The following is a 27,610-nucleotide window of genomic DNA, read 5'->3' as shown; positions in this document are numbered from 1 at the left end:
TGTTAGCTTACCTCTCAGCAAATTTAAGGTTTAGCATGTAATTTCATTTCGTAATGTCAAGCATGTAAATCCAGAGACCCTTATAGATTTATTGCCATCCCAACCTGTTTCTCCTTCCGCTACCACACCATCAGAATAAACCATTACAATGCTGTTCTGTCTTTTGTCTTTGATACACTAGCTCCCTTAAAAACACAGACTGTTTCATTTATTCGCACTGCTCCCTGGTTTACACCTGAACTCCGTCAACTCAAAGCCATGGGCCGACAGTTGGAGCGCCTAGCTAAAAAGATGGGTCTTGTTGTACACAAGGAAATGTACTCAGATCACATGTTGAAATACAAAAATGCTCTCTCTGCTGCTAAAACTGTATACTATTCTAACATTATCGATACAGGAGGGAAAAACACTACCGTTCTTTTTTGTACAATGAAAAGGCTAATTACACCACCAGAAAATGTCGCTCACCATAACCTCTCTGTTAAATACTGCTGCATTTTTTTGGATTTCTTCAACTCAAAAACTGAAAAAATCCACCAGCAACTTGCTTCCTGTATCTCTGCAGAAAATGACATACTCTCCACTATCACCCATACTCCCTCACCAGCCACCCTATTCTCAGATTTCAGTTTACCAGCTGAAAATAATATCTCGGAGTTTATAACAAAATCTAATTCTTCCACATGACAATTAGATCCAATACCTACAAGCTTTGTTAAGTCCTATTTGTCACATATTTCCCCCATGATAACTACTACTGTATAGTTAACTCTTCCCTTACTACAGGCACAGTCCCCTCTTACTAAAAACAGCCTCAATTACTCCAATTCTGAAAAAACCTGGTTTAGACCCAAATATCCTTAACAATTATTGGCCTATCTCAAATGTTCCATTCATATCTAAAGTTCTCAAAAAGATAGTTGCCTCCCAACTCCAGTCCCATCTTTCAAAAAATAACCTTTTTGAACAGTTTCAATCTGGGTTTCATCCTAAACACAGCACAGAAACTGCCCTGGTCAAAATCACAAATGATCTTCCATGGGCAGCTGATATGGGACTTTTATCAATTCTTGTGCTTCTTGACCTCAGCTCTGCATTTGACACCATATCCCATCAGATACTTTTGAAACGTCTAGCTAGTTTTGGAGTCTGTGGCCTTGTCCTCCAGTGGTTTTCTTCCTACCTCACTGATAGGAGGCAATTTGTTCAAATAAAGGGCTTTAAATCTGAGAATGCAGTCATTACTCAGGGAGTCCCGCAGGGTTCTGTTTTGGGGCCGCTTCTTTTTCTCATTTATATCTTCCCAATAGGTAATATCTTTCGGCACCATGATATTAAATTTCACTGTTACGTTGATGACACACAGCTATATCTATCCACTAAATCCAATTCTGTTTTCCCTCCAGATACTCTTATGGCATGTCTCCAAGACATAAAGCCATGGATGACTCAAAATTTTCTCCAACTAAACAGCAATAAAACTGAGGTGCTCCTCATTGGTTCTAAATCAACACTTGCTAAGGTTAACCAGTCTTCTATTTTAATTAACAATATTAACACAAACATCTCTACCCAGGTGAAGAGCCTGGGCGTCATTCTTGACAGTACTCTCTCTTTTTCTTCCCATATAACTAATGTTTCTTGGTCTGCCTTCTTCCATCTCCGAAACATTTCTAGACTTCGTCCCGTTCTTATGCAACACAATACTGAAGTATTGGCTAATGCCGAGTCACCTCACGTATAGATTACTGGAATACAATTCTATCTGGCATCCCACAAAAACGTATCCATCGCTTACCACTTCTTCAAAATTCTGCTGCCAGGATAAAAACCTGCTGTTCTAAATCCACTGAACATATTACCTATTCTATTGTCTCGACTTCACTGGCTCCCTGTTAACTACAGAATACAATATAAAATACCACTCTTAACATTTAAAGCTCCCCCCTACCACACTGATCTCCTACAGACTGACACTCCTCTCGCTCACTCAGATCCTCATCTGCAGCTCGACTTTCTGTACCACACATCAAACTCAGTTCTATGGGAGCTCGAGTGTCTCTCATAGTGCTCCTCAACTCTGGAATTCTTTTCCCTCTCATATTCGTCAGCTCGATTCAACATCACATTTTAAAACTGTCCTCAAAACGTATCTTTTCAAACTGACATACCAATTGTGCACTGTTACTGCCTGTTATCTTTGTTTGTTTGCTAATTATTGCTTTTTAATTTATCATTCTCTCTGTTTTTATTTTACTAATGTTGTTTAATTTCATTGTAAGGTGACCTTGAGTGCTAAGAAAGGTGCCTATTAAATAAAATGTATTATTATTATTATTATTATTATTAATACTACCACTGCCATAGAAAATGTAGGGTGGTCCTCCCCCGACAGTGCCCTCTACAGGGCTGCACTTCCGGATTCCATCTCCCAGCACCCCTGCAGGTGTCCCGACTGGGTTCTCATACGAGGACCATTGCACATGGGTGATGGTACCACTCTCAAGTCCCAGCTTCTGCTGGTCCATCCATTATTTTATACCAGGCACAAAGTTATCTTTTCAGCCAGCCGGCCAATCCATCTGCTGTTCCTCTTTGGCCTCCCGTCCAGGTAATAAACCATGCTTCTCCCTGGCCGGGATGCCCGTTCTTATTCCACAATGTACAGCATATACCATATATACACACACATACAAACACACACACATATATATATATATATATATATATATATATATATTGTGGTGGACAGACGGGTCCCATGCCCGGCAGGGACGCTCCTTCTGCATCTGTTCCAGGGGAGCAACCATGGGTAGCTCAGTACCTCCCCCGGGACGCTTGGTGGCAGCCTCCCTGGCGGACAGTGATTCCCCAACCCATCGCATGGCTCCATGGGAGATGGAGTCCTCCACAGCCTGGTTGGGGGCTCGGGTGGCTGCTAGGGGGAGCTGTATGGAGTCAGCTGCCCGGCGGGATGACTCTTCAGCCCCACCCGGAAGTGCAATTAAGACCAGGTGGTCAAGCACCTGGAACGCTTCTGGGTGGGATATAAAAAGGGCCAGCCACCACCACTAGAGAGTGAGAGTCGGAAGGAGGAGGACTAAGCCTGAGGAGGAGTGGTGGTAAAGGAAAGAGAGAATTGTGTTGTGTTGGAATTGTGCTTGTGGACTGTGTATTGCCTGTGGGTCATGGGGAAGACGTGCACCCACAGGTGAAGAAAAATAAAGTCTGGTTGTAGTTGGTACGTGCCTCTGTGTCTATCTGTGTCGGGTCGGGTGCCTATATAGCGCCTTTGTTACAATATATATATATTTATATATATAAATAAATACACGGCTAGTTTTATTCTTTATCATATCTCTCTATTATATAAAAAAATCTTGGGACAAGACTTTTTCTGGCAACGAGACGTGATCTTTTGAAGAGAGACAGAGAGAGACACTCAAAAAAGTCTCAAAAAAATTAGTGAAAAGATCACATCGGCAAAAACAAGTGGAAAATGCCAATCACGCGGAACAAAAGCAGCAGCAAGCGAGTAGCTGATTGAGCAAAGGAGGTAAAAAAAACAACTGTTACTTGTTTCCCAATGTATAACCATTTAAGAGGAGTTTCAGAGGAGCGACCACGTCACCTTGGTGTGAATTCAGCCAAACGGCACTTGGGGGGGAGGCCAATTGGTATGTGAGCAAAGTTCAGATCACATGGCAAAACAGCAGCAGCAAGCCAACAGCTGATCGAGCAAAGAGGCAATAAAAAAAAAAATCATTTGTATCCCATTGTATCAACGTTAAGCTTGGTTTCGCAGGCAGGGGTGGGAAGGGGTTGGCGAGTGAAGCGAGCAAGGGGGCAAAGCCCACTAGTTTATAACAAACACAAAATGTGAATGAAAATAATTGAAGACTGGATCATCTGTCTACTGCTTTGACGATTTCTTGAGAAGTGACTTCTCTTTGCCTTTTTTGATAAGGATATCAAAGAAGGATGTTGCTCTACCTGTTACCAGATTCTCCAACTTCACCTTTTCAGTGTCATTTGTCAGCTTAAGAGACTGAGGAATGATAGTTAATGGTGCCCGCTACAAGCTTTACACCATCTTCTCCTTTGTTTCTGTCGTGACTTCGTAATGAAAAAGTCTAATACAGAAATGTTTTGGAAACTTCCACTTACTACTAGAATGTTCTGGGAACTCTGCCTTAGTACTAGAATGTTCTCTGTTTCATTTTTGTGTAGTAATAACTTAGCCAGTTACAAATAAAATGCTCAGAATGAAGTGACAATTAAATGTTTCACAATCATGCCAAAATGTCACAGGTAAGCAAGCTTTCTGTATGGACAAAAATAATCCTTGTAGTGAAATGATTGTACAAATATCATCTCTTTCCTCTAGCCTAATATGCATATATATACTGCATATGCAAATATATATATATATATATATATATATATATATATACTAGGGGGCTCCACCCCCTGCTCGCTTCGCTCGCCAACCCCCGTGTTGAGTTTACCGAATATACAATACAATGCAATTTATTTTTGAATAGCCCAAAATCACACAAGAAGTGCCACAATGGCCTTTAACAGCCCCTGCCTCTTGACAGCCCCCCAGCCTTAACTATCCAAGAAGACAAGGAAAAACTCCCCAAAAAAAAACCCTTGTAGGGAAAAAATGGAAGAAACCTTGGGAAAGGCAGTTCAAAGAGAGACCCCTTTCCAGGTAGGTTGGGCGTGCAGTGGGTGTCAAAAAAGAAGGGGGTCAATACAATACAGTACAATACTTAGAACAGAATAAATTCTCAATACAGTATAAAATAAAAATTCTAGAAGTACGGAGTAGAATTTCACATTAGATGATATCACATAATATGATTTGGATTTGTTTTAAGTCCTGGAGACCTCATTCATTACATCTCTTTCTTGCCAGACGTATAATGCTGCTCGTGTTGTGAATTGGGGGGGTGTCTGAACACACGCTAAGGATATGTCTTTGGATCATTTGCTGTCTTTCGCCCTTCGATCTTTTTAAAGCCTGTACAGCCGCTGTCCTTTTTTGCTACGGCCCTGGGAAAATCACTTGGCACCAAGTCTCATGTTTATGGTCCCCGCGAGACGCACCGTGGCAAATCTCTTTGGTCTTGCGGGTCTTTTAAATGTTTTCCGAGAAGATCACGTATCATCGTATTGCTTTTGCTTTCCAGGACAGGATTTCTTTTTATAATAGAAAGATATTATGTACATACTGTATATATGCAGCATATATATCTAATACAAATAATTAACATTTATAAGGATGCATTTAATTTCCAAAAATAAACATTGCAACAGCTTATTTTATTCAAATGAAGCAATGCCTTTTTGGCCATGTGCCGACTTGGCATTTGACCCCTTCGACTACAAAACTACAGATGGTCCAACATAATATTTAAGGAGATAACATGGGGAAGGCAGATGGTGACAAGTGCCATATGTTGCGCCAGACCTCATGTGGCACAGAGAGGGCACAGAGAACAATAATTATGGAATAAATGCCAGCATTTACTACATTCTAATGTGTCTTTTAAAATAATTTAACCAAAGACAGATTATTAGTCACACTTGAACTCTTTGTAGAATAAAGCTTTTAATGTTCTTTTTCTAAGATCACTTTTGATTTAATCATCAATGTGTAATGTAGAATTGTCCTAAAAATCCATTTACACATTAAATAATTTGTTAGGCTTTAAAGTCAGTTCAGTTAATCTGAGGTTATTATCATTGAGTCTGATTTCTTTATTATTCCTCTATTTATTTCACTATCCATCCATCCATTTTCTTTCACTTACCTATCTGCGTCATATTCATAAGAAGCTAAGAGTATCTCCTCTCTATGAAAAGGCATACTGATGCACACATCTGCCCTCATCCATAAAGTCACTACCCAAACCTAATGTCTTGGAGTGACGAGAGGAAGATAGATTACCCAGAGGTAATTGACACAGGGTTTGGAGGAACATGCAAAACGTACACAAGAGATACTGAGCCTAGAGCTGAAAAGAAATTCAAGTGCCATAAAATAATAACACTCCCAAAACTGTGCTCTACAACGTTATGCAGTGATAATTATCATCCTTCCTTCACCATAATGAGGTGGTGTCTGTTCCAGGGTTTGAGCATAACTAGGAATATTATTGAAAACTGGCAGAAACTGTAAAGGCTAAACACACCAAGTGTGCTCTCACTGAAAAGAAAAAAATATGGAATCCCAGAAGAAGCCACAACACAGAAGATCTCCCTGACAGATTTAGTGACGAGTCTCAAATATTGAAGGGGAGAAAAGTTATCATTTCTAAAACTACACAGGACCACACTGCATAACCCTGTACTTTTTAGTTGATATACTGTACTGGAGATGCTTAAAATAGTTCATTTTAATAGGACTTATTACTTTTAATTTGCAGCTTTGTCAAGCTGAATGGAAGTGCAGTGCATGGTGGGAAATTTGGAACATGAAGAAGGAATCTAGAGTTTCCTTTTTACTTAGTTAGCTTTAAATCCGAAAGAACTAGCCTTAAGCACAAGTGATAAAGATGCCTGAAACATTTTCTGTGCTGTGAGAAACAGCAAAATATAGTTAACATGCCCTGTTAATGGAGTCGGAAAACAGTATGCCGGGTGTCTTGTGTGTTTGCTTGTTTTGGGTATATTTGGTGCTATTGGTTATGATAAAAATAAATATAATTTTTAAGTAAAAATTTAAAAAGCTTTGACTCAATATGATTTTTACTGGCATCACCACAAGGTTTCGATTGTTCATTCCTTATCTAACTGCAGTACCTTAAGTGCCCAAAAGGATGCACTTGTAAAGTCCTCTATTGATGGTGTATGGGAGATGCTTTAACCTTTCCAACTGAAAAGACATTTCTGAACAAGAGTGAAGGGTATTCTGGGAAAAATGAAAGTCAAAGCAGCACCTTAGAATGTTTTGCATAGCCAGTATGTTTGAAGCTTAGTGCAGATTTTGGTCACCATGGGAATCGACCTTGGCATAAGTGATAATGTCTTAGTATCATCCCTGTGTTTTGAGAAACTTAGCTGAAGAAAACCAATTTTGGATGAGAAGCAGGGAGAGGCTGGTTACTTTTTATTAGATCCTTTTCAATAAAATACTCTCAGTTTTCAGTTCAGTTGCTTTGTTCCGAGATGTTGACACTTTAAAAACAGCCACAGTCACTTGAGCGGCACTTGCTTAGCTGCTGGACACTTTTAAAGGAGCTCTGTCTCTTGCAAGAAATCTTTTTTTATTTTTTGATTAAGAATAAATAATTACTACCTGAGGAACTGGGCCATCTCAGACTAAATGAAGGCTATATGAACACACCAAGTTGTATAATTCTTTGTATTGCTTATACAGAATTTACTGCTAAATAAATATGATTTTTATGTAAAAGCCTAAACTTAAAGTCTATGTCCAGTTATTAATTAATAGCATTGCCAAGTGCTGCATTGTTCATTCCTTGTCTAGCCGCAATCCCTTAAGGACACAATGGATGCTTTGTGAAGTCCTCTACTGATGTTAAACTGGGTTGAAGTAAAGGAGTGAAAATAAAGGACCCCCCAGTTAGCAAGCAGCCTGCCATTACAGGTCCCTAGGGTTGAATACACGCAGTACAATACAGACAGTGAAACAAGTAAAAGGTTACAAGTAACAGTTATATAGCTGGTTTTGACATTTCTTCCTATCCCACGTTTAGAAAAGAGTCTAAAATGTACACTTACAATAAAATAGGTGGCAAAACTGGGTTGAAGTAAAGGAATGAAAGTAAAGAGAGCCCCAGTCAATGAAGCAGCATGCCATTAGATGTCCCTGAGATCAAACATGCATGATTCAGAATAGACAGTGAGACAGGTAAGAGGTATACAACTGATTTGACATTTCTTCTTATCCCCCATTGAGTAAAGAACCTAAGAGGTTAATTGGTACTATTCATGTTAGGACATCTGATAACACAATAAAACAGTCTTCATTTTGTAGATGCCACATGGGCTGGATGGGCATCCTGGCCAGGAGAGAGAGCAGACCTGGAAGGAAGAACCAGAAAGAGTGGACGGACAGCCCATTAAAAGGAAAAATATTGCTAGGGTTTTTTATTTCCCCAGCACGCTAGATGGCAGCAGCCCTGGTTATCGGTGCTCAGTGAGCAGTCAGCAGGGCATGCTGGGAAATGTAGTCCGGCAGGGCAGCCCTGCTGTGGCCAAGGGGTACCACAAGCTCCCTACTCTGATGGACTTCTGTGTGACCCGGAAGTACTTCAGTCAGGTAATTGCCCTGGCACCGGAAGTATTCCCGGGTCTGTAATAAAAGGGACTGCACTCCCTTATCCAGGCGAGTCGGAGCTGGGAGGTAGAGAGGCAACACTTGACTGGAGGAGGGTAGTGCAATGGTGAGAAAATTTTTTTGAGGAGAAAAACCTGTGTTTTGTGATTATTGTGAGAGGAGTTGGTTAATAAATCCACCTTTATTTGAAACCGGGACTGTGCTTGTGTGTTCGTGTCAGGGTTTGGGCTTTCTGATGCCCCGCCGGGTTTTCTTCACAATTTATTTTACTATTTTTTATTATTAGATGGTGGGAGAATGTTATACGAGTGGGTGCTGCAGCCTTATAGTTTGAGGGGACTAAATCACAGTCAGGTTACTATTCCTGTGAAGTTTGTGCATTCTCTTGGGTGTCTTAAAGCATGTGTTCCAAGTCTCCAGTCTGCCAGATAGCCCAAAGACAAAGGTTCATAATAGAGTTCTCAAGTGCCTCGTGTGTGTAAGTGTGTCCTGTGATGGCCTAGTACCCTGACTACTACTGGCTCATGTTCTGTGTCTAAGGTTGAATGAAGTGGGAACACACAAAAGATGGATGGAGAGGTGGACATGTTGGAATCTGAGCAATAATTTTAAGTATTTAAATATATAATTACAATATTATAAAATTAAAAAAACAGCTACTTTTATGTCAGTCAGTCATCGTCCAACCCGCTATATCCTAACACAGGGTCACGGGGGTCTGCTGGAGCCAATTCCAGCCAGCTCAGGGCGCAAGGCAGAAACAAATCCCCGGGCCAGGGCGCCAGACCACCACAGGACACACACACACACACACACACTAGGGACAATTTTAGAATCGCCAATGCCCCTAACCTGCATGTCTTTGGACTGTAGGAGGAAACCAGAGCACCCAGAGGAAACCCACGCAGACATGGGGAGAACACAGGGAGAACCTGGGTCTCCTAACTGCGAGGCAGCAGCTCTATCACTGGGCCACCGTGCCACCTACTTTTATGTAGACTTGTGAAATCATTACAGGCCAGCACTGAGTGCAGTGCTGAAGAGGCTACTAAAATGCCTTTAAGAAATGCTGATATTACACAGCAGAAGCAAAAAGAAATTTACTGTTTATGATTTACGTTTAAAATTTCATTTGTATGCCCACATGTAAACACCATCACAGTATAGCTGAAGAGCTCATAAGCCATAACTCAGTCCAGGAAAAAAAACAAATAACATGTTTTTTTATATGAAGATTTCAGTGACTGATACTGTATGGTTGAATTGTGGTGGATACAATTAATATGGTAAGTAACTACTCAAAAATGTGAATACAAGTCGTTGCTCTGCCCACCACAACCTCCTACTCAAAAAACAACAACACAATGAACAAGCAAATAAAGTAATCATCACTTTTAAAAGGAAATCACTGTAAGTGAACCATCCAGTCTATACATTTTTTACATGTGTATGTGTTAAAGATGTGAAACAGCTCTTTTACAAAACACATCAGAAATTTTTGTCGTATTTTGAAAGTTTTGGAGCTAATGAAGATTAGCCTCATTGCCAAAATGTCATACTATGACATTAAATGATACCACTTAAAAAAACAATGGTTAGACGGTCTAATGAAAATCAAATCAAATACACACATTTACAGTGGAAATTAAAGAGTCACGTGATATAAGGAGTGAACCACCAATTTGCATTTTGAATTAGATGTTAGACTAAGGCCTGATATGCCATTTATACCAGCCATCTCTGATTGCAATTACTTAGTGTGACCACTAAAGACGTCATCTTGTTCTGTACTTACCGGGCACATTTTGGAGACATGGGACTATTTTTGCTGCCACAGCCTTTCAGATTGCTAGACACTGTCACAAAGTTGGTTGTGCTTACAAATAGAACCTGAGAGGCCTTGACAAAAAAATAAATAAATAAATAACAATTTGATCAAATAAATTATTTGTATTCATTTACAGAGTGGCACGTCTATAAAAATTCTTCTTGAAGCATTAGGTACAAGGCTTAAGACACGATTTAAAAAGCTCAAGGTACATCCTAGAAAAGACCAAGACTCAAGAAAGGGGATTAAAGTGTCTAGAGTCAGGAAGAAGGATCACTGGCTGGAGGAAAGGCCATGAGAGAGGGAGAGTTTTAGTTGGATTTAGGAAATGGGAAAGTTAAACAGCCACATAAAATAAATGACAGAAAATTAAACAAGCAATAGATAATCCGAGATTTGGCATCTAAAGGCCCTGTCATATTACATAATTATTCCAGTAATATTTAGTCAGAGATTTCATTTACATAATCTCAATAAAAGTGTAGTGTGACATCCAGGTAACTCAGTCCAACCAGTTTGTAAGTCACCCTGACAAAATCAAACAGGTTTCATTTTACCTTAAATTGTAGGGATGGGCTTGTAAATGTGTATGTACAAGAGTTGAAAAGAAATGAGCATACAATGCATGCAACTACAAGAAATAAGGAACATGGGTGTTTTGGACCTTACAAACAGGAGAAAGGCTTGTCTGTCTGATGTCTCATGTTTTTCATACCATAACAGAATGAAAAAAGAAAAAAATGTTGGAGATTGAAGTTGAACTTAGATAGATAGATAGATAGATAGATAGATAGATAGATAGATAGATAGATAGATAGATAGATAGATAGATAGATAGATAGATAGATAGATAGATCTGACCTGGAAGTGATAGAAGTCACATGGACTGAGGGACAGAAACAGTTCCGGGTCACGGACTATAAAGGACTCTGGGAGGCAGGATGGCTAAGTGTCTGGGAGTGGAGGATTGAGTATTGTTTATTGGTTATTGTGGATTTATTGAGTATTGTGGAGAGGAGGGTGCTTTGTGCACTTATTTATAATAATAAATATTATTATTGGACTTTTATCTGGTGTCTGATGTCTGGTCTGAGGGTTCAAGGGGTCGACAGTGCCTCTATTTGTCATAATAGATACAGTAGATTTGTTTTAGCCATGCGCAAGCATATGCTGGCTTGACGTTAACGACTGACGCACAGCGCACTAATCAGCCAACAGTTTGGCTCATTTAAAAGGGAGCAGGTTAGCACAGACAGGAAGAGAATTGTTTGGCTTTTGGTTTCATGGAATGTGATTGCTAGTCAGAGAGGAAAGGGTACAAAGGAAAGGCAGTCTCAATCAGGCTGACTCTGGTGAGGAAGAACAAGTTCGATGACTGAGTGTGGTGAGCGCACTCTCGTCCGCTGGTTAGTGGAGCAGGTGAGGGGAGTAGAGGCCATTGGAGTGATCGGAAGGCTAGAGGCTCTGGTGCAGTGGCATCTTTTTAGATGGGTGAGATGTTTTGGGCACTTGGGTGAATGTGGTGTGGCATCTCTGATCCAGCCACAGGATTTGGGGATATGGCGGATACCTTTTTTGGAAGGAGCCAAATGCAGGTGGCATCCTTAAATGCATCTGAGGATCCACCTGCTGTAACTTTGAGGTCTCCCAGCATCCTGAGGAAGACTGAGCTAGGAAGATTTTAACTGGGATTTTAACTTATTTATTGGAACAATTTATTTATTGAACACCCTGAAGGCACTATTGATTTTGTGGCACCATTTTACAGATGAATTTATTGAACTATTTATTTGGATATGCACTATTTACTTCACTAATTTCATTCTACGTTTTTTTTATGATATGAATCTAATTTTAAACTATTGTTTGTCTGCCTCACTTGCCATTGGTTCGTCTTAGTCATTACTATCGAGGTTCTGGGTTCAAGGAGGAGTATGCCAGCTGTGGGTAACCTGGACATCAGGTCAGGGATTTTGACATCCTCAGATGATGAGAGCAGCAGCTTCAGTCGTCAAGTCTGACATCCCCTCCAACTAGATCTTGTGTAATATGACAACCACTTTAGATTTAGTTTTTTCCTTTGTGTTCTTTCCATGTTTATCTCCTCATTGTGTGTGTTCAAAAGAAACTACAATGGTGTTTCAGAGTTCTGTGTGATGAGTACACACTGGAACAGAGTCTGTTAAATTAGCACTATAAGGGTAGTATAAATATGCGTTAACTCTTTACATAGGTACACATTTAAGTGTTACTTTGACATTATAAGAGTTAATATAACACTGGCTATTTTGTTGTGTATGGATAAAATACTAGGAAGGTACTGAACATTTACATGTGTGCATATGCAGGCGTTTTACTTTGTACTGAAGTAAGCATTTGTACCTTGGGATTGTTCTGATTAACCGCTATTGACAATATGAGTCCGTCTCCAGAAAGGGCAGTAGGCAGAGCTCCTCGGGACTTCACACTGGCACAAGCAGGAATCAGTCTGGCAAGAGAGTACTTCTTTGTTGTCCACTTCACTCTAAAAGGCGTTTTACTAATATGAAAATGGCAATAAAAAAGTTACAATGAAAGCACAATATCAGTTTTTAAACTATACAACACAAGCAATAATTGAAAGAAATTATCAGTAAAATTTAATTTTGAAAGAATCCAGCTTCAAACTGTATAAAGGGTACATTTAACTGGTGAACATTTAAAATACATTTACTTGAAAACGAGAGTGAAAAATACAAGCATGTTGTGAACAGGATTAACATCCTGAGAAGTCGAGGAATACTATTTAGCCAATGTCAGGCCAGGCAGTTCTGGAAAACTGATGAGTAGAAGAAACGCCTAACTTTAAAATAATTCAAAAATTAAATGAACATCATATAGCAAACTAACACCCATCGGCCTTATAAAGCATACTACTGTATGTTGTTTGAGGGTACGGGGAGTTGGGAGACTAGGTTGCACAAAAGAGTGAACTTGATAACTTGAATAAGCAGCACTGACTCCATTTTTCTCCACTGGTCCAAAGACATGCAGCCAAGCTGACTAGGACACTAAAATGAGGATTTGTGTGAACCACGCTGTGTAATGGCCATTGCTGCCAGCCAGGATAGGCTATGGCTCCCCCCACTCCAAGCAGGAAACCAAATGCTTGCTGTTTTTTTAGTGGAATGAAAAGCTAAACTGACTCTGATAGATCCACATAGTCAAAAAATGTGCTCTGATAACACCCTGCACTCTGGTGTGCAAGTATCTCATTAGCAAACCTACCTGGAAAGCTTTATAAAAATGTGAGATGCAGACAGTAAACATCCTTGCTTTGTGCTGCTACTGAGCAAAATGGAATCAAAAATAAAAAGTCACTCCTAAAATAACACATAGTGACAAATAAAAGGGCACATCACCCTGTCTCAGTGATGGGTGCAGCCCATAGGGAGCCCTGAGGGGGCCGCACCCCTTGGTGTCCATAGCAGGAAGACAGTATTAGACTTTAATGACCAGGGCGTGCGTCCCTTTAGTTGCATAAATGGTGCCACTCTGTGTACGTGACATGGATTTTATAGAGTGCATGCCCCTTGGTGTGCAGAGTACACACCCCTTAACTTTCATAAACACCGCCCCTAATGAATTGACTAGCTTAGGCTGTAATCATCATTGCGAATTTTTTGTGGGCCACCCCCCAACAAAATGTTGCCTATACCTAAATTTGCCACTGCCTTTTTGATGAATATCTGACTGGTGAAGAAGTGGCCTAGGACTCCCGCAGGGCTTCATGGGGGTGCTGTAATGGCTGCTCAACCCTACAGAGCAGCTCTTCCTCCACACCCGGAAGTGCTGCAGGAAATAGGTTGCCAAGCACCTGGAGCACTTCCGGGTGCGTTATAAAAGGAGCCAGCAGCCACTACTCCAGGAGCCAGAGTCGGGAGGAAGAAGACAAAGCTTGCCGGAGAGGAGTGGAGGAGAAAGAAAAAGAAAGAGAAAGTTAAGGAACTGCGATTGTGATTGTGTTTGTGCTTGGACTGTGTTGTGGGCTCATGGGAACAGGGAAGACATTCTCCACGAGGGAAGAAAATAAAAAGCTTGTGCTTTTATAAGTGTGCCTCCTGCGACTGTCTGTGTCAGGTTAAGCGCTGGTATAGCGTCATTGCCACAATATATATTATATATATGTTACAATTCTTAGTCTGACTTTTATTTCTTTCTCTTTGCTTTATTCTGTGTTCTTTCAGTTGTTTTAAATGTGCTATATAAATAAATTAACCAAACGATAAACCAATGGCTTTAATGGCAGGTCCTTGCTAGCTGTGAAAGAGTAACTAGTCTTGGTTTGCTCTGTTTGGTTTGGACCTCTTCACTTGTAATGGTCAGTTTTGTAACCTTGCAGTCCCCAGACTGATGTTTTCTCAGTTATGCTGGCCTCCTTTGTAAGTCACTTTAAATAAAGGTATTTACTAAGTAACTGCATGTACTGTAAATGTAAAATGAGCCTAGGAATTCCAGCATTACAAAAGTCCACCCTTTACTTGTTAACATATCAGAGCACGGTTTAGATGATGTATAGTCTAAGAGGCTCTGTCACAGTTTTAAATCAAAAATGGGAATTCTTTTCTGTAAAGTGGTGTGCATGGAATGACCCACGTGACATTTTAAACTCCGTTTATCACCATTCTTTTTACTGACACACTTGAGCAGCTCTGTGGACATTTTAAAATGTATGTGCAGTCTACTTGATCAACACTGATAACAACCAACAGAGATGGGCTTTTATATTATTGCTGCAGTATTGGTAATGCATTTACTGTCACAGAAGACATGGGATAGTTGGCATCCTGGCTCACCAAGGTATCACTGTATGTATTTTTATATCCAAGACTGGTGTAGAGTATTTGTCTCAAGGGTTTGGAGCTCTGTGACACCCCCTAGAGGCCACAACTACTCTACACCAGTTAGGATAGAAAAGTACATACAGTGATACCTTGGAATCCGAACTTAATCCGTTCCAGAACCCCGTTCGAGTTCCAAGACAATTTTTCCCCTTTAAAATAATAGAAACTAGATTAATCCGTTCTTGGGTCCCACAAACTTGAATTTTCAAAATGATTTTAACAGTAAATACACTGGATTTTAAGGTAAATATTAACAAATAATAATATTTGAATAAAAATGTAAATTAATAAAATTAAAAATATAAAAACCTGTTTTGATTAATCCAAACTAAGAAGAGTGTTTCCATCTCTTCCATACTTTTCAATCTCCTAGAGGTCAGTGTCGTAACCCCTTTTGCCACATCAGCTACTTTGATTGCTCCTTTATTTTTCAAAATCGTACAAAGTCAATTTAGGCATCCCGAACATAGTAGCGAGATCAGCCACACGTGTACTGCTTTCATGCTTAGCGATAAGATCTTTCTTAACTTCAGTTGTAGCTCTAACATCTTTCCTCTTACTTTTATTTTCCTCACTACACTTTTTAGGACCCATGGCGATTACACTAAGTTGTTATTATATATAAAAATAACACAAAACAGGCACAAAAGCATAAAATTAGTGGCTAAAATAGCAGCGAAAATCACATGAGATGCTTTCACTACACCTTCTGACAATGAACTGAATGAACTGGAAGCACTTCTGGGTCAGGCAGGGGAGCCCGCTCCTAACAGCTCCCAGTAGTGGCAATCAAGGACCCCAACAGGGCTCCCATGCAGCCATAAAAGAGGGATGTTGTCATCCAGGGTATAAGGGTAACACATGGCCCTGGGAGGCAGTCTCTCTCTCTACCCTTCCACTATGACAACCTCCCGACCAGAAAAGGTATGATTTTTCAACCTGGCCGGGATGCTCGTCCATCCATATCCTTCCATTATATGGGCTTCCTGGGTCAGGTAAGGAACTGCCCATCTCAGCCTGAATACGAACTACCCCATGTCATCTATGATAATGCGTATTTTAAAACAGTAATTTACCTCCCATTTGAAATTAACTTACCATTGATAGAGTATCACATGATCACTGTAAGGTCTGTAATGAAAAAATCCACTATATGAAACCCAAATGGCAGGCTGGCTATGTGTCTGTAAATATCACATGAAAATGGACACTTTAAGCAAATTGTATTTGACTGAGATGCAGACTGAAAGAGAGACAAAATATAACGACTCCAATGCCAGGGTATCTGAACATCTCAGATGCCAGGGTATCTTGAACCCTCTGATGTAATAACATGCTAACCCCTCCAACGCCAGTGCATCGTAATTTCTCTTGTTCTTGTGCATCTGTTAATTTGCATTCATATCACTCCACAGAAGAGCCAAGAGAACAAGCAAAACAGTAGAGCAGAATGATTACCTGGAGTAGCATACTGCCTTTTCGAACCACTGTATTGTCATGAAAGTCACAACTAATTTTTCTTCAGCAGTAAACGCAAAGGAACAGAAACAGCAGTCTCCAACACACTGAAAGACACATGAGAAATAGGAAACCAAAAACAATGTGTTATTACTGGAAAACAACATCTTTTTTAACTAATCGTGGTTCTTGATATAAGATTTGCCCAATGTTATGACTCTACAATCAGATGAAATGGCCTGGAATTGATGAATACAAATGAATGGATGGAAATTCACCAGAACATGCAGCAAAGCCAACTTCTTCAAAGAACTGCTGCTTTGTACATTTTTTTAACTACCCTGCTAAACACCACACTAAATTACATCTGTCATTTCAGTTGTGTGAAGTTTCAGAAAATTTTGTGAAAATTGGTAAAAAAAATTAAGGAATAATACATTTTAATTAATTTAGTACATAGAAGAAAATATTATTGAGTGGCACTTTATGCAAAAAGTAGTAACAGTTTTTGCCCAGAAAGAGAAATACAGTTTAAGCAATATAAAATGACAAAATTACATGATTCTTCATGTTCCTTCCTCATCAAACTGTTAAAAATAATGAATTCAGTGAACCTACTGTGGAGTGGGTGAAGGCTCAATGGAGAAAGGAAATCAAAACAGAAGAGAGAGCGAGAGATGAAGGCAGCATAATTCTGAGTGACATTTTAAGGTGGGAAATTGGTTGAGCTACTGTAAAAAAGACACAGGTATACAAGACATACTGCATATATACAAATAATATACTACAACTTTATACAGTATTTGCAATTAACCTGGACGTGTTATTTACAAAAGCATTCTATGAAATGATGTGGGCCTGTGTTTTTCTGCATTTCTGACTTTTGTTGGTCATGTGATATACATTTACATTTTTACTAAATACTTGTGCCTCAATGTACAACACCAATGCTAAAAAAAGAATACGATAAAACTCAACAGACCCTGACTTCACTTCTCATAATCTGAAGCATAAAATGGCAAAGAAGTTGCAGGCCTCAGAAAACACAAAAAGGCCAGACCAGGACCTTGCCAGTCTTTGCCACGAGAAGCCTCACCCCCTAGCCACATCCCAAACTAAAGAGACAGGCTTTCAGGTCTACACAGGCCCAAAATGGGGCACTGGGTTTATAAGTGCAACATACTTTAACATGTCCCAAGTACACAAAAATTTGGTAATTGGTAATTTACATGGTGAGGGGACGCTGGCGCACGCATGTTGTTGCCGCTCCTCCCTGTAAACAACACTTTTTGCAAAATTCGCCTAATTCTACACTTTCTTACATTTGTTTTAGTTCTTTTATTGTACGTATAGTTCGTGGATACAGCTGACTCGAATTGTATGGATTTGGCTTATATTTACAGATTTTATGGACTTTACTTTGACTGGGAACAGCTGAGTCTGTGGATCACGGGACGAGAACCTACAAGCATTTCTTTGTGCCTGGCAATCTAGGACCTCGGGATGATCTGTCTCCGTGATTATATTAAATTCGCTTTGCTGATCTGCTCCCGTTTCATCTTACAATACTCTACGACTGGGAACTGATCTGATATTCATACTAATCTGGCTTTTGGCTCCGGGGCGATCACGCCTGAAATTACCAAGTGTTACTGTTTGTGGCTGTGTATTGGAACCTCCAACTCCTGCTACCTCCTCATGCTATGCTTTCTGCTGCTTTGCTATCGCCGCTCACCTACTCTACCACACCCGCCTGTCCTACCGGTTCCGCTGTGCTGTGCTGCTTCTCCACTGCTATTCAGATAAGTATTGCCCAGTATCATGCTAAAATACTCTCATGACAAACTCCTTCTTATTAAACAGTTTGTCCACAGCAAATGGTCTGACTGCAACATCCTAAAGGACGCCGGTATTTTGCAGCGCCTGAAATATATACATCGCGGGTCAGGTCGCCGCCACCGCCGGGCTGCGAATGAAAAGACCACCAGCAGCATTTGCTCAGGAATACGCCGTCCTTCTCATGACCCTGGAAATAGAATTGTCGGTGTGCCAAATTTGCATTATGTGGAAATAAACCCTGATTGCGGCTCTGTGCAGAAAGAAGCCTCATTATGTAATATTGCACTGTTTAACTCGAGGTCTCTTAATGGCAAAGCATTGGTGTTGTCAGAACTCATCACTGACACCAAACTTGATATTCTGTGTTTAACGGAGACTTGGCAAAAACCAAACGAATTTGCGTCTCTCACAGAGGCGACTCCAATTGGTTTCACTTTCCACTCAGAGCCTCGCAGCTCAAGACAAGGAGGCGGGCTGGCAGTAATTATCAGAGAAGACTTAAACATTAAAAGAATCCCAATTGACTGCCCATTGTCTTTTGAGTGCCTGGCTCTTAAACTAATAACGGAATCAGGTCCTGTCTCACTCATTGTTCTCTATCGTCCCCCAAAATACAATGCATCCTTCTTATCCGATCTGATTGAACTTTTGACCCACCTAAGCTCTTACTCTCAGAGAATTATGCTTCTCGGTGATTTCAACATCCATATTGACATTACTACATCTAAACTGAGAAATGAATTCCTGTCCTTACTGGACTGTTTTGACTTGACACAACATGTTGATTTTCCAACCCATTCTGGCGGTCATATATTGGACCTGATCTGCACTTCTGGACCATCTGTTGCCAACATTTACAGCACTGATTTGGGACTCTCTGACCATAAAGCAGTATTTTTCACTGTCTCATTACCTCTCCCACCTCTTACCTGTAAATGACAAATTTCTTACAGAAACCTTAAAAATATCTCTCCCACTATCCTTTCTGGATCCATTTCTGATCTTTTACTGTCTGCACCTATTCCATCAACACTAGATAGTTTTGTTCACCACTATAACACAGCCCTTCACTCAGCATTAGATAAAACAGCTCCTTTAAAACATAAGGAGGTTTCCTTTAAACGCTCAGCTCCTTGGTATAACTCAGAATTGCGATCAATGAAAGCAGCTGGCCGACGCCTTGAGAGAATGTCACGTAAGACTGGCCTCACCGTGCACATCCAGGCTTTCTCTGACCACCAAAGAGCTTACAGAGAAGCACTAACTTCTGCCAAGAACACCCATTATGGCAGAATAATAGAAAATGGCCACGATAACCCAAGGGTTTTGTTCTCTGTAGTTAATAAACTACTCGAACCCGCATCTGGTCCAACTACCTCTTCTACTGAAGTCTGTGAGGAATTCCTCCACTTTTTCCGTAACAAAATTAAAGATCTAAATAATTCAACTAACATAAATATATCATCTGTTTATATCTCTCCCTGTTTTCCCACTCCATCCAGCTCCTTCTCTAAGTTCTCACCAGTCACTTCTGCGTTTGTTAATAACCTGCTTTGTAAGATGAGGCCGACTACTTGTATACTGGACCCCATCCCCACCACACTACTTAAATCCTGCCTTCATGCCATAATCCCGACTGTTACAACAATAATAAACTCATCCCTTGACACTGGCTCTGTGCCTCTCACTTTTAAAATTGCTTCTGTAACCCCAATGTTAAAAAAGTCTGGCCTTGATGCTGACAATCTTAACAATTTCCGGCCTATTTCCCACCTACCTTTCCTGTCAAAAGTTCTTGAGCGTGTTGTAGCTTCCCAACTCACCAATTACCTAACCTCTAATAATTTGATGGAACCCTTTCAGTCTGGATTCAGGGCGTGGCACAGCTGTGAAACTGCTCTGCTACGGGTAACCAATGATTTGCTTATGGCAGCAGACTCTGGACAAACTAGCATATTAATTCTGTTAGACCTCAGTGCAGCATTTCACACTGTCAGTCAGACATGACATCCTACTGTCCAGAATGGAGAACATGCTGGGTATCTCTGGCACTGCCCTCCAGTGGTTCAAGTCCTATCTGACTGATAGGCAAGAGTTTGTTAGTCTTGGCAACAGCAGATCCAACTCCGTGCCAGTCACACAAGGAGTCCCTCAGGGCTCTGTCCTCGGTCCTCTGCTTTTCTGTATTTATATGCTTCCCCTTGGCCATATTATCCGTAGTTATGGATTGGGTTATCATTTTTATGCAGATGATACCCAGCTCTACTTCAATGTTAAAAGTGGAACTTCATCAGAGCTTTCTCAGCTCACAACCTGCCTTAGTGAAATTAAAACCTGGATGGAGCAGAACTCTTTAAAATTAAATTGCAATAAAACTGAACTCCTGCAAATTGGGACTAAAATGCAACTTAATAAAATGAGCTCCTTCCCAGTCCATCTTGGCAGTGATCTCATCAGACCTGCCTCTACTGTAAAAAATCTTGGTGTCATTTTTGATTCCTCCCTCACTTATTCCACCCACATAAATCACATTAAGAAACTTTCTTACTTTCACCTCTGTAACATATCCCGTGTTCGCTCCTTCCTCTCCTTCTCTAATGCTGAGAAACTTGTCCATGCTTTTATCACATCCCGCATCGATTATTGTAATTCCCTATTGGCAGGTGCCCCTTCTAATCTTATATCACAGCTCCAGCTTATTCAAAACTCAGCTGCAAGAGTCCTTACTCGAACCAGCAGCAGCGAGCACATCACACCCATCCTGCTCCGTCTTCACTGGCTCCCTGTGTCCTACAGAATCGAATATAAAATCCTACTAATAACCTACAAAGCTTTAAATAACCTCGCACCAAACTACATCAGTGACCTTCTCCATCACTATGTGCCTGCCCGCCCACTAAGGTCCTCTGATTCTGGTAATCTTGTTGTGCCCCTCACTAATCTACACTCTATGGGTGACAGGGCCTTCAGCTGTATAGCGCCCAGACTCTGGAATGACCTACCAAAATTAATCAGGTCAGCTGACTCCATGAATTCTTTTAAAAAACAATTCAAAACTCATCTGTTCAGGAAGGCTTTTAGCTCTACTTGACTTTATTACCTTTCTCTCAGTTTACTTCTCTGTCAAGATGCCAATGTAACCTGTATGTGTGTGCTAGACCATCAATTATGTTGTCTGTTTTTTTTCAGAATTTACTGTCTTAATCTTCTTTATTTATTTATCTGGTTTGTACAATGCTATATACTGTATATTCTGCCGTTCTTTATTATATTCTGTAAGTGCCTTGAACATGGGAAAGGCGCTATATAAATAAAATGTATTATTAAAAAAAACTTCAAGTTAGGGGAAACCTAAAACCTCTATTTACTTATAATTTTATCTCCTTGTAGAAACTACTGTAGCACATTCGCTAAACATCAGAAAGGGAAAATTCCCCAGTTTGCAGAGCCAACTTCATTAAGAGCCATGGGGGTTCAAACATTTTTTTTGTGTTTATTTCGTTTGTTTTTTGTTTACTTTGTTGATTATTTAGTTTCTATATGTCCAAGTACCTTCTACGATGTTCCTTTTGTTTTGTGGGTGGTCCACCAAGATGTGGGGCCACCCGCCAGTCACCACAAGGGACTGCCCTTAATCCTATAAATGCTGAGGAAACTCCTCAGTCCTTTGCAATTCACTGAATGCGCTAATGGTATGGTGAGTTTTTTAGTGTTTATTTTGTGCTTTTCGAGATGTACCAGATTTTTGTCCTTTTGCTCCAATTTTGGTCATCCTCTGATTTGTTTGTTAGAACTTGTTTGCCTCTGGATTGTCTTTGCCTTTTCATTCAGCTTCTTTTGCCTTGTGTGCTCCATGGAGCTTTTAATTTGTAAAACAGAATTCTTGCAAATATAAATATTTTTATTTATAAAGATTCTACATTGAACATTTTGTTACTAGCTGGGGAATTCATGATTTTCACCCATCAAGTGGTCATTTTAAGTATTTTCTGGATTCATTGTACAGTGATCCCTCGCTATATCGCGCTTCGTCTTTCGCGGCTTCACTCCATCGCGGATTTTAAATGTAAGCATATGTGAATATATATCGCGGATTTTTCACTGCTTCGCGGATGTCTGCGTTCTACAGTACATGTGCTTCCTCAGTTGATTTGCCCATTTGAATTCAAACAAGGGACGCCTTTGAATTCAAACAAGGGACGCTATTGGCGGGTGGCTGAGAAGCTACCCAATCAGAGCCTTCGGTTAACTTCCTGTGTGCTGCTGATTGGCTCAGCGAAGGAGTGTTGCATTAACCAGGAAGTCTAATCTCACTCATTCATCATTAACGCATGTTACTGCTACTGCTGCAGGAGCCGTGTCCAAGCGCCAACAGAAGATGCAAATGATTGCAGAAAAGGTAACAGTTTTGGATATGCTGAAGGAAGGAAACAGCTACACCGCTGCAGGACACCATTACAGCATCAATGAGTCCACGATTCTTTTTATTTAAAAAGGAGGAAAAGCATATAAGATCAATGGCCGCAGTGTCCTTTAACCAGGGTGCAAAACGAGTTGCAAGTGGATGTGATAAGGCAGTAGTCTGGATGGAATCTGCTTTAGGGATTTGGATTGAAGAGTGCTGGAAGAAGTACAACGGCAGTGCTAAACAGTCGCCTGAAGAGGCTCCTTTAGAAAAGCTGTAACGCTATCCTTTGTTGTGCAGTAAAATTAAACTCATCATTATCGGACAAGTCGTCATGTCATTGTTGGTGAGTAACCATAATTAATTATTTACGTACAGTACTTATTACATGTACATAGTTTAGTGTGACTGTACACACATTTTACTGTATACAATTTTTCTTGCATTGTACGTATTTATTGCTGGTGGCCTGTCTGTCGTAATGGCTGTAACATATGTGATATCGGAGACGCTCGATATCTTTAAAATAATATTTAGGTTTTACTGTATGTAAACTGTGCTTACATACATAATTTCAACGAATCTTACCTAATATCTAAGAGAATACAAAGGGTTTATGCTGTATAATTGTGCGTGAAATGTTTATAATAGTGTGGGAGAGTTTATAAGGGACTTAAAATATATAAAAATAACCATATAAACATATGGTTTCTACTTTGTGGATTTTCTTATTTCGCGGGTGGCTCTGGAACGCAACCCCCGCGATGGAGAAGGGATTACTGTACTTAGGAAATCTCTAGTTCATAACAATAAGCTAGAAAGTGTGTACAGGTCCAGACTACTAAATCCCTAATATTTTGGCTGTGCAAAAAACAAATCAACCAATTCTCCTAACACATTTTCTCCTTTTCTCTCTGAAACTTTATTTCCTCTTCGTCCATTTTCCAAAGAGTCATTTTATTCCAATATTTGCATATGACTGCAAAGCTCCATTTTCAGCAATCATCTCTTTAGTGTCCAAAGTATAAACTACCTTAGCTCATCCTAAATTAGCAATTTTAAATGCTAATTGGTTATTAGAGAAACCTTTGTAATTGCATATACAGAGCTGAAATCTGTTGTTGTGTTCAATAAAGCCAGTAAACTGTGTTCCAAGGGTGGCAAGGAAATCTAAAGTTCAGTTCTGGGCTCAAACTGGTCAAAATGAAACAGCTTTCTCAGGAAATATATCAGTCTATTGCTTTGTTTTTGCAGAAATTAAAGTTATTCCGTGTGACAGATTGCCAAAAGACTGAAGATTTCATGCAAAAGTGTCTATTACTGTCTTGAGAGAATAGGGCAAACTGAAATCTTAACAGGGTAGAAAAAGAAGTGAAAGACCCAGGTGTACAACTGCATAAAGGTAAGGACATCAGAGTCTGTAGGCTGAGAAGCAAAAACCTTACAGGTCGCCAGTTGGCTCCTTCTTTAAATACTGTACGTGCCAAATACCAGCGTCATCCACAACTAATAAAAGGTTATTTTGGGAGGCTGACCATAATTCTCTTTTCCGTTCATTTTCCATTGGATTTCTGTGTTCTTTTTACCATTTTAACCTTTTCTTTTCATTTTTCAGTTTCAGATATGGCCCTTTTTTTGAAATTCTGCCCCTGGAGTTGTTCTTTCACTGTTGCAGATGTACTGTAGTATGGCAATAACGTGCTGTCCTATTAAACACAGCGAGCTACCTAAAGAATGCTATAAAGAGCAAGAGTTCATTGGGTTAGCACCAGGTGGGACAAGAAGAAGTCTTTACAGTCAGATACAGCAAAGCACAGAATGCTGCAGAGACCCAGAGGTGAGTCTTGACTGTGTGACAGATCAAGTTGCCTTTGACCCCAGGTGAGCAGTGTGAGGCAGGGCCAGAGATGAGACTGTGCTGGGAAAGGATGAGGCAGACTGTAGAAGAATTCCAATGCAGCCTTGGAGGGAGAGTCACAAAGCTGATCTCCAATTTGCAGCATCAGTTCAATGAAGCAAGACAGCCAAGAAATGCATCTGCAGCTCCACACAAGGAAGTTTGTCTGCCCACATATGATGGACAGATTACCGCACAGTGTGGCTTGCTGCACAAACTGACAATAACGCTGTCAATAGCCCTGATGATGAGTTTCTGTCACTGGCAACACGACGACTGCAGAAACAAAGACCACCCCACTGTTGCAAAGAGTTGCAAGGAGTTGGAAGAGGTTACTGGGGACAGTGGAATCAAAAGTAAAGTCACTAACAAGTTGCATCAGCCTCGAGTTACCAGCAGAATGAGCTGGTATTCCATCATACAAAGAGCAGCGTCACAGCTAGATGCAAGGGGGCCTAAAAAAACTGTAAGCCTGCCAAAGTTGCATGAATTCCAAATAGTGTGACAAGAGCAAGCTATAATTCTCAGGACAGTGAGCTACCATAAAAGAGCAATGTAAAACAGCAAGACTCCATTGGCACTCAATGTCCATGCTACTATATTGTGTATTAGGCTTGTCTATATTTGATATAATTTGATTCTCAATGTTGTGTGGTGATATGTACTATTACTGTCTTAATATATAGCTTTTATATCTAGGATGGCTTGTAGATTCATTTCTAGGGACCTCTGTATTTACTGATCTGTCCCCTTATTCCCAACCCTATCACCATAGGACTAAAGAGGTGGAGATGAAATCCTTGAAATGAGCCTGCCCTTATAGTGTGTGGATATGGGGAAGCCAAGGCATTCCTCACATCCACGTTACCTGGACAGTGCTTTCATGCTTTATAAGTCACATCATCAATATAACATATTTTATTACACAATTTTATTCAATTTGCCCTCTCTGTTTGTCTGGGTCAAATTTTGCAATCAATTTTTGACCCATTTTTACCAAACAGATTTCCTTCAGACTTGCTGATCTCTGGTGGCAATGCAATATTTCATCATTTTTGACTAAGGATCTGTATGTTAATTTCATCAAATTAAAATTTCTCATTTCTTAATATTATACTTTTAGCGAATACACATATACTTAGTGCTTTTAGCCAACACATATATACCGTATATATTCACGTATTAAGTTGGGTCTTGAAATCTGAAAAATCGATCATAAAATCAGACCCGACTTATACACCCATTCAAAAATGCGACACTTAATTTTTTTTTACATCTTCTTGCCTCCTCCAGTCTCACATCAGTTTCTCAGACGCATCGAATGTTGTTGCAGCAGCGCAGTTACCAGTTTCTTTCGCTACTTCAATGACATTTAATTTAAAACCAGCTTCATATTTTCTTCTGATCGAACGCTCCATTGTAGCTAAGGGATGCTCTTACAATAAAGGTGTATGAGGGTGTGAGATACAAAAAACACAAATCAGTGCAAACGTTGCTTCAGAATAGTTTGGGTATTACTGTGTGATCACGTAGGCACAAGAGAGAGAGAGAGAGAAAGAGGTTAGGAGCACACGCTGATACAGCACATTGCTGCACCCACATAGAAAAAAAGGCAGTGTGCTCCGTGGTTACACTCTCAGGTGGGAGTTAGCATATCATAATCTCTTGGACCAATAGCGTGAGCATTCTGCATTCGACTTATACGAGAGACATTATAAAATACCAGAATATATACTGTAAAAGCAAGTCCTGACTTATCTACTGGAGAACTTATCCGCGAGTATATACGGTAATATGAAAAACTAGCTGTGTTGGTCAAGTGGTTAGCGTGTTGGGCTTTTGATCAAACAGTCGACGGTTCAAGACCAATGTAGATGAATCCATTTTAAAAAGAAAAATCATTCTGATTAATTGATATTGAAGTTTTGTCAGATTACACCAATATGACAGTTAACCAGCATTAGTCAAGTGGTTAGCGTGTTGGGCGTTCACTCAAATGGTCGAAGGTTCGAGACCAATGTACACAAACTCAGTTTTTTTTTAAATTTTACCAATTTTTCATCATTTATATACAAATTTGGTGAAATGCTCTTTTCAGTGGTTTGGTGATATTGGCTCAGTGGATAAAGTGTTGGGCTTTTCTAAGAAAGACTGAAGGTTCAATTCTCTAATAGACAATTGGACATTTCCAGTACTTCACACGTGTGAGGTTTCACCGTGGTTAGGATTTTCTGAAATTGGACATGAACATGAATGAATGTTACATTATACTTTAAGATCGTAGGTTCAATTCCACCCTGTCGTTGATGTCATTTCTGTCAAATCACCTTCCACCCAAGTCAAGGTTTTTGTAATGTGCAGAGGACTGTGTGGTATTAGGGTGGCTAAAATATATATAAAAAAAGATTTTTAAGTGACAAAATTTTCAATTTTAAAATGCATAGATTCCTTAAATGATTCCAAACAAATAACTCTTACAATTTGAAAATTTCTCCAATTATAACCATTATCCTACATCCTACTATATAAAAGCGGTCGGGATTGTCCTTCTGTCCCGTGAGTGCAAAGCGTAGCGGTATTCCGCTTATCACAGACTTACTACTTGCGGCTTGCGGTATGAAGCGATGCGATGTGAGCAGAGTTCTGGTGCTCCCATCGTACCCTTGCTTTTGTGCGCGATGCGCTGGAAAAATAGACAAAATTATGTCTCTGGAAATAATTAATGTTGATGGAGTACAAATGCCTCACCGCGTAGTAAATATCAGGGGAGATGGTGCTTGCTTATTCTCATCTATAGCTTATTTAATGCATGAAACTCTGTCTTTAGCGGTACAGATTCGGGCTGACATTGTACGACATGTTTTAAGAAATTGGTCAAGGTTTCAGCCATTTACAATGATGCCATCAGGAATCTCTTATACAAATGAGCTTCAGTATCTCACTGAAATGTCAAAGTCTCAAACGTATGGTACCATTTCTGAGCTAA

The 27,610-nt window shown here is 40.0% G+C and overlaps 1 protein-coding gene across 1 annotated transcript in view; it reads right to left on the bottom strand.

Moving 5' to 3' along the window:
• Positions 1 to 27,610, bottom strand: part of LOC114652873 (ciliogenesis and planar polarity effector 1-like) — a 122,297-nt gene that overhangs the window by 87,529 nt on the left and 7,158 nt on the right. Inside the window, exons 5-7 of the mRNA XM_051928577.1 lie at positions 16,484 to 16,590; positions 12,525 to 12,681; positions 10,128 to 10,213 (exon numbers count right to left, since the gene is read on the bottom strand). Coding sequence (XP_051784537.1) covers positions 10,128 to 10,213; positions 12,525 to 12,681; positions 16,484 to 16,590 — 350 coding nt within the window. The remainder of the gene's footprint in view (positions 1 to 10,127; positions 10,214 to 12,524; positions 12,682 to 16,483; positions 16,591 to 27,610) is intronic.

This window comes from Erpetoichthys calabaricus, chromosome 5 (assembly GCF_900747795.2).
Source record: "Erpetoichthys calabaricus chromosome 5, fErpCal1.3, whole genome shotgun sequence".
NCBI classification, from domain to species: domain Eukaryota; kingdom Metazoa; phylum Chordata; class Cladistia; order Polypteriformes; family Polypteridae; genus Erpetoichthys; species Erpetoichthys calabaricus.
Note: the sequence above shows the minus strand (reverse complement) of the source record. Positions and strands in the feature narration are given on the sequence as shown.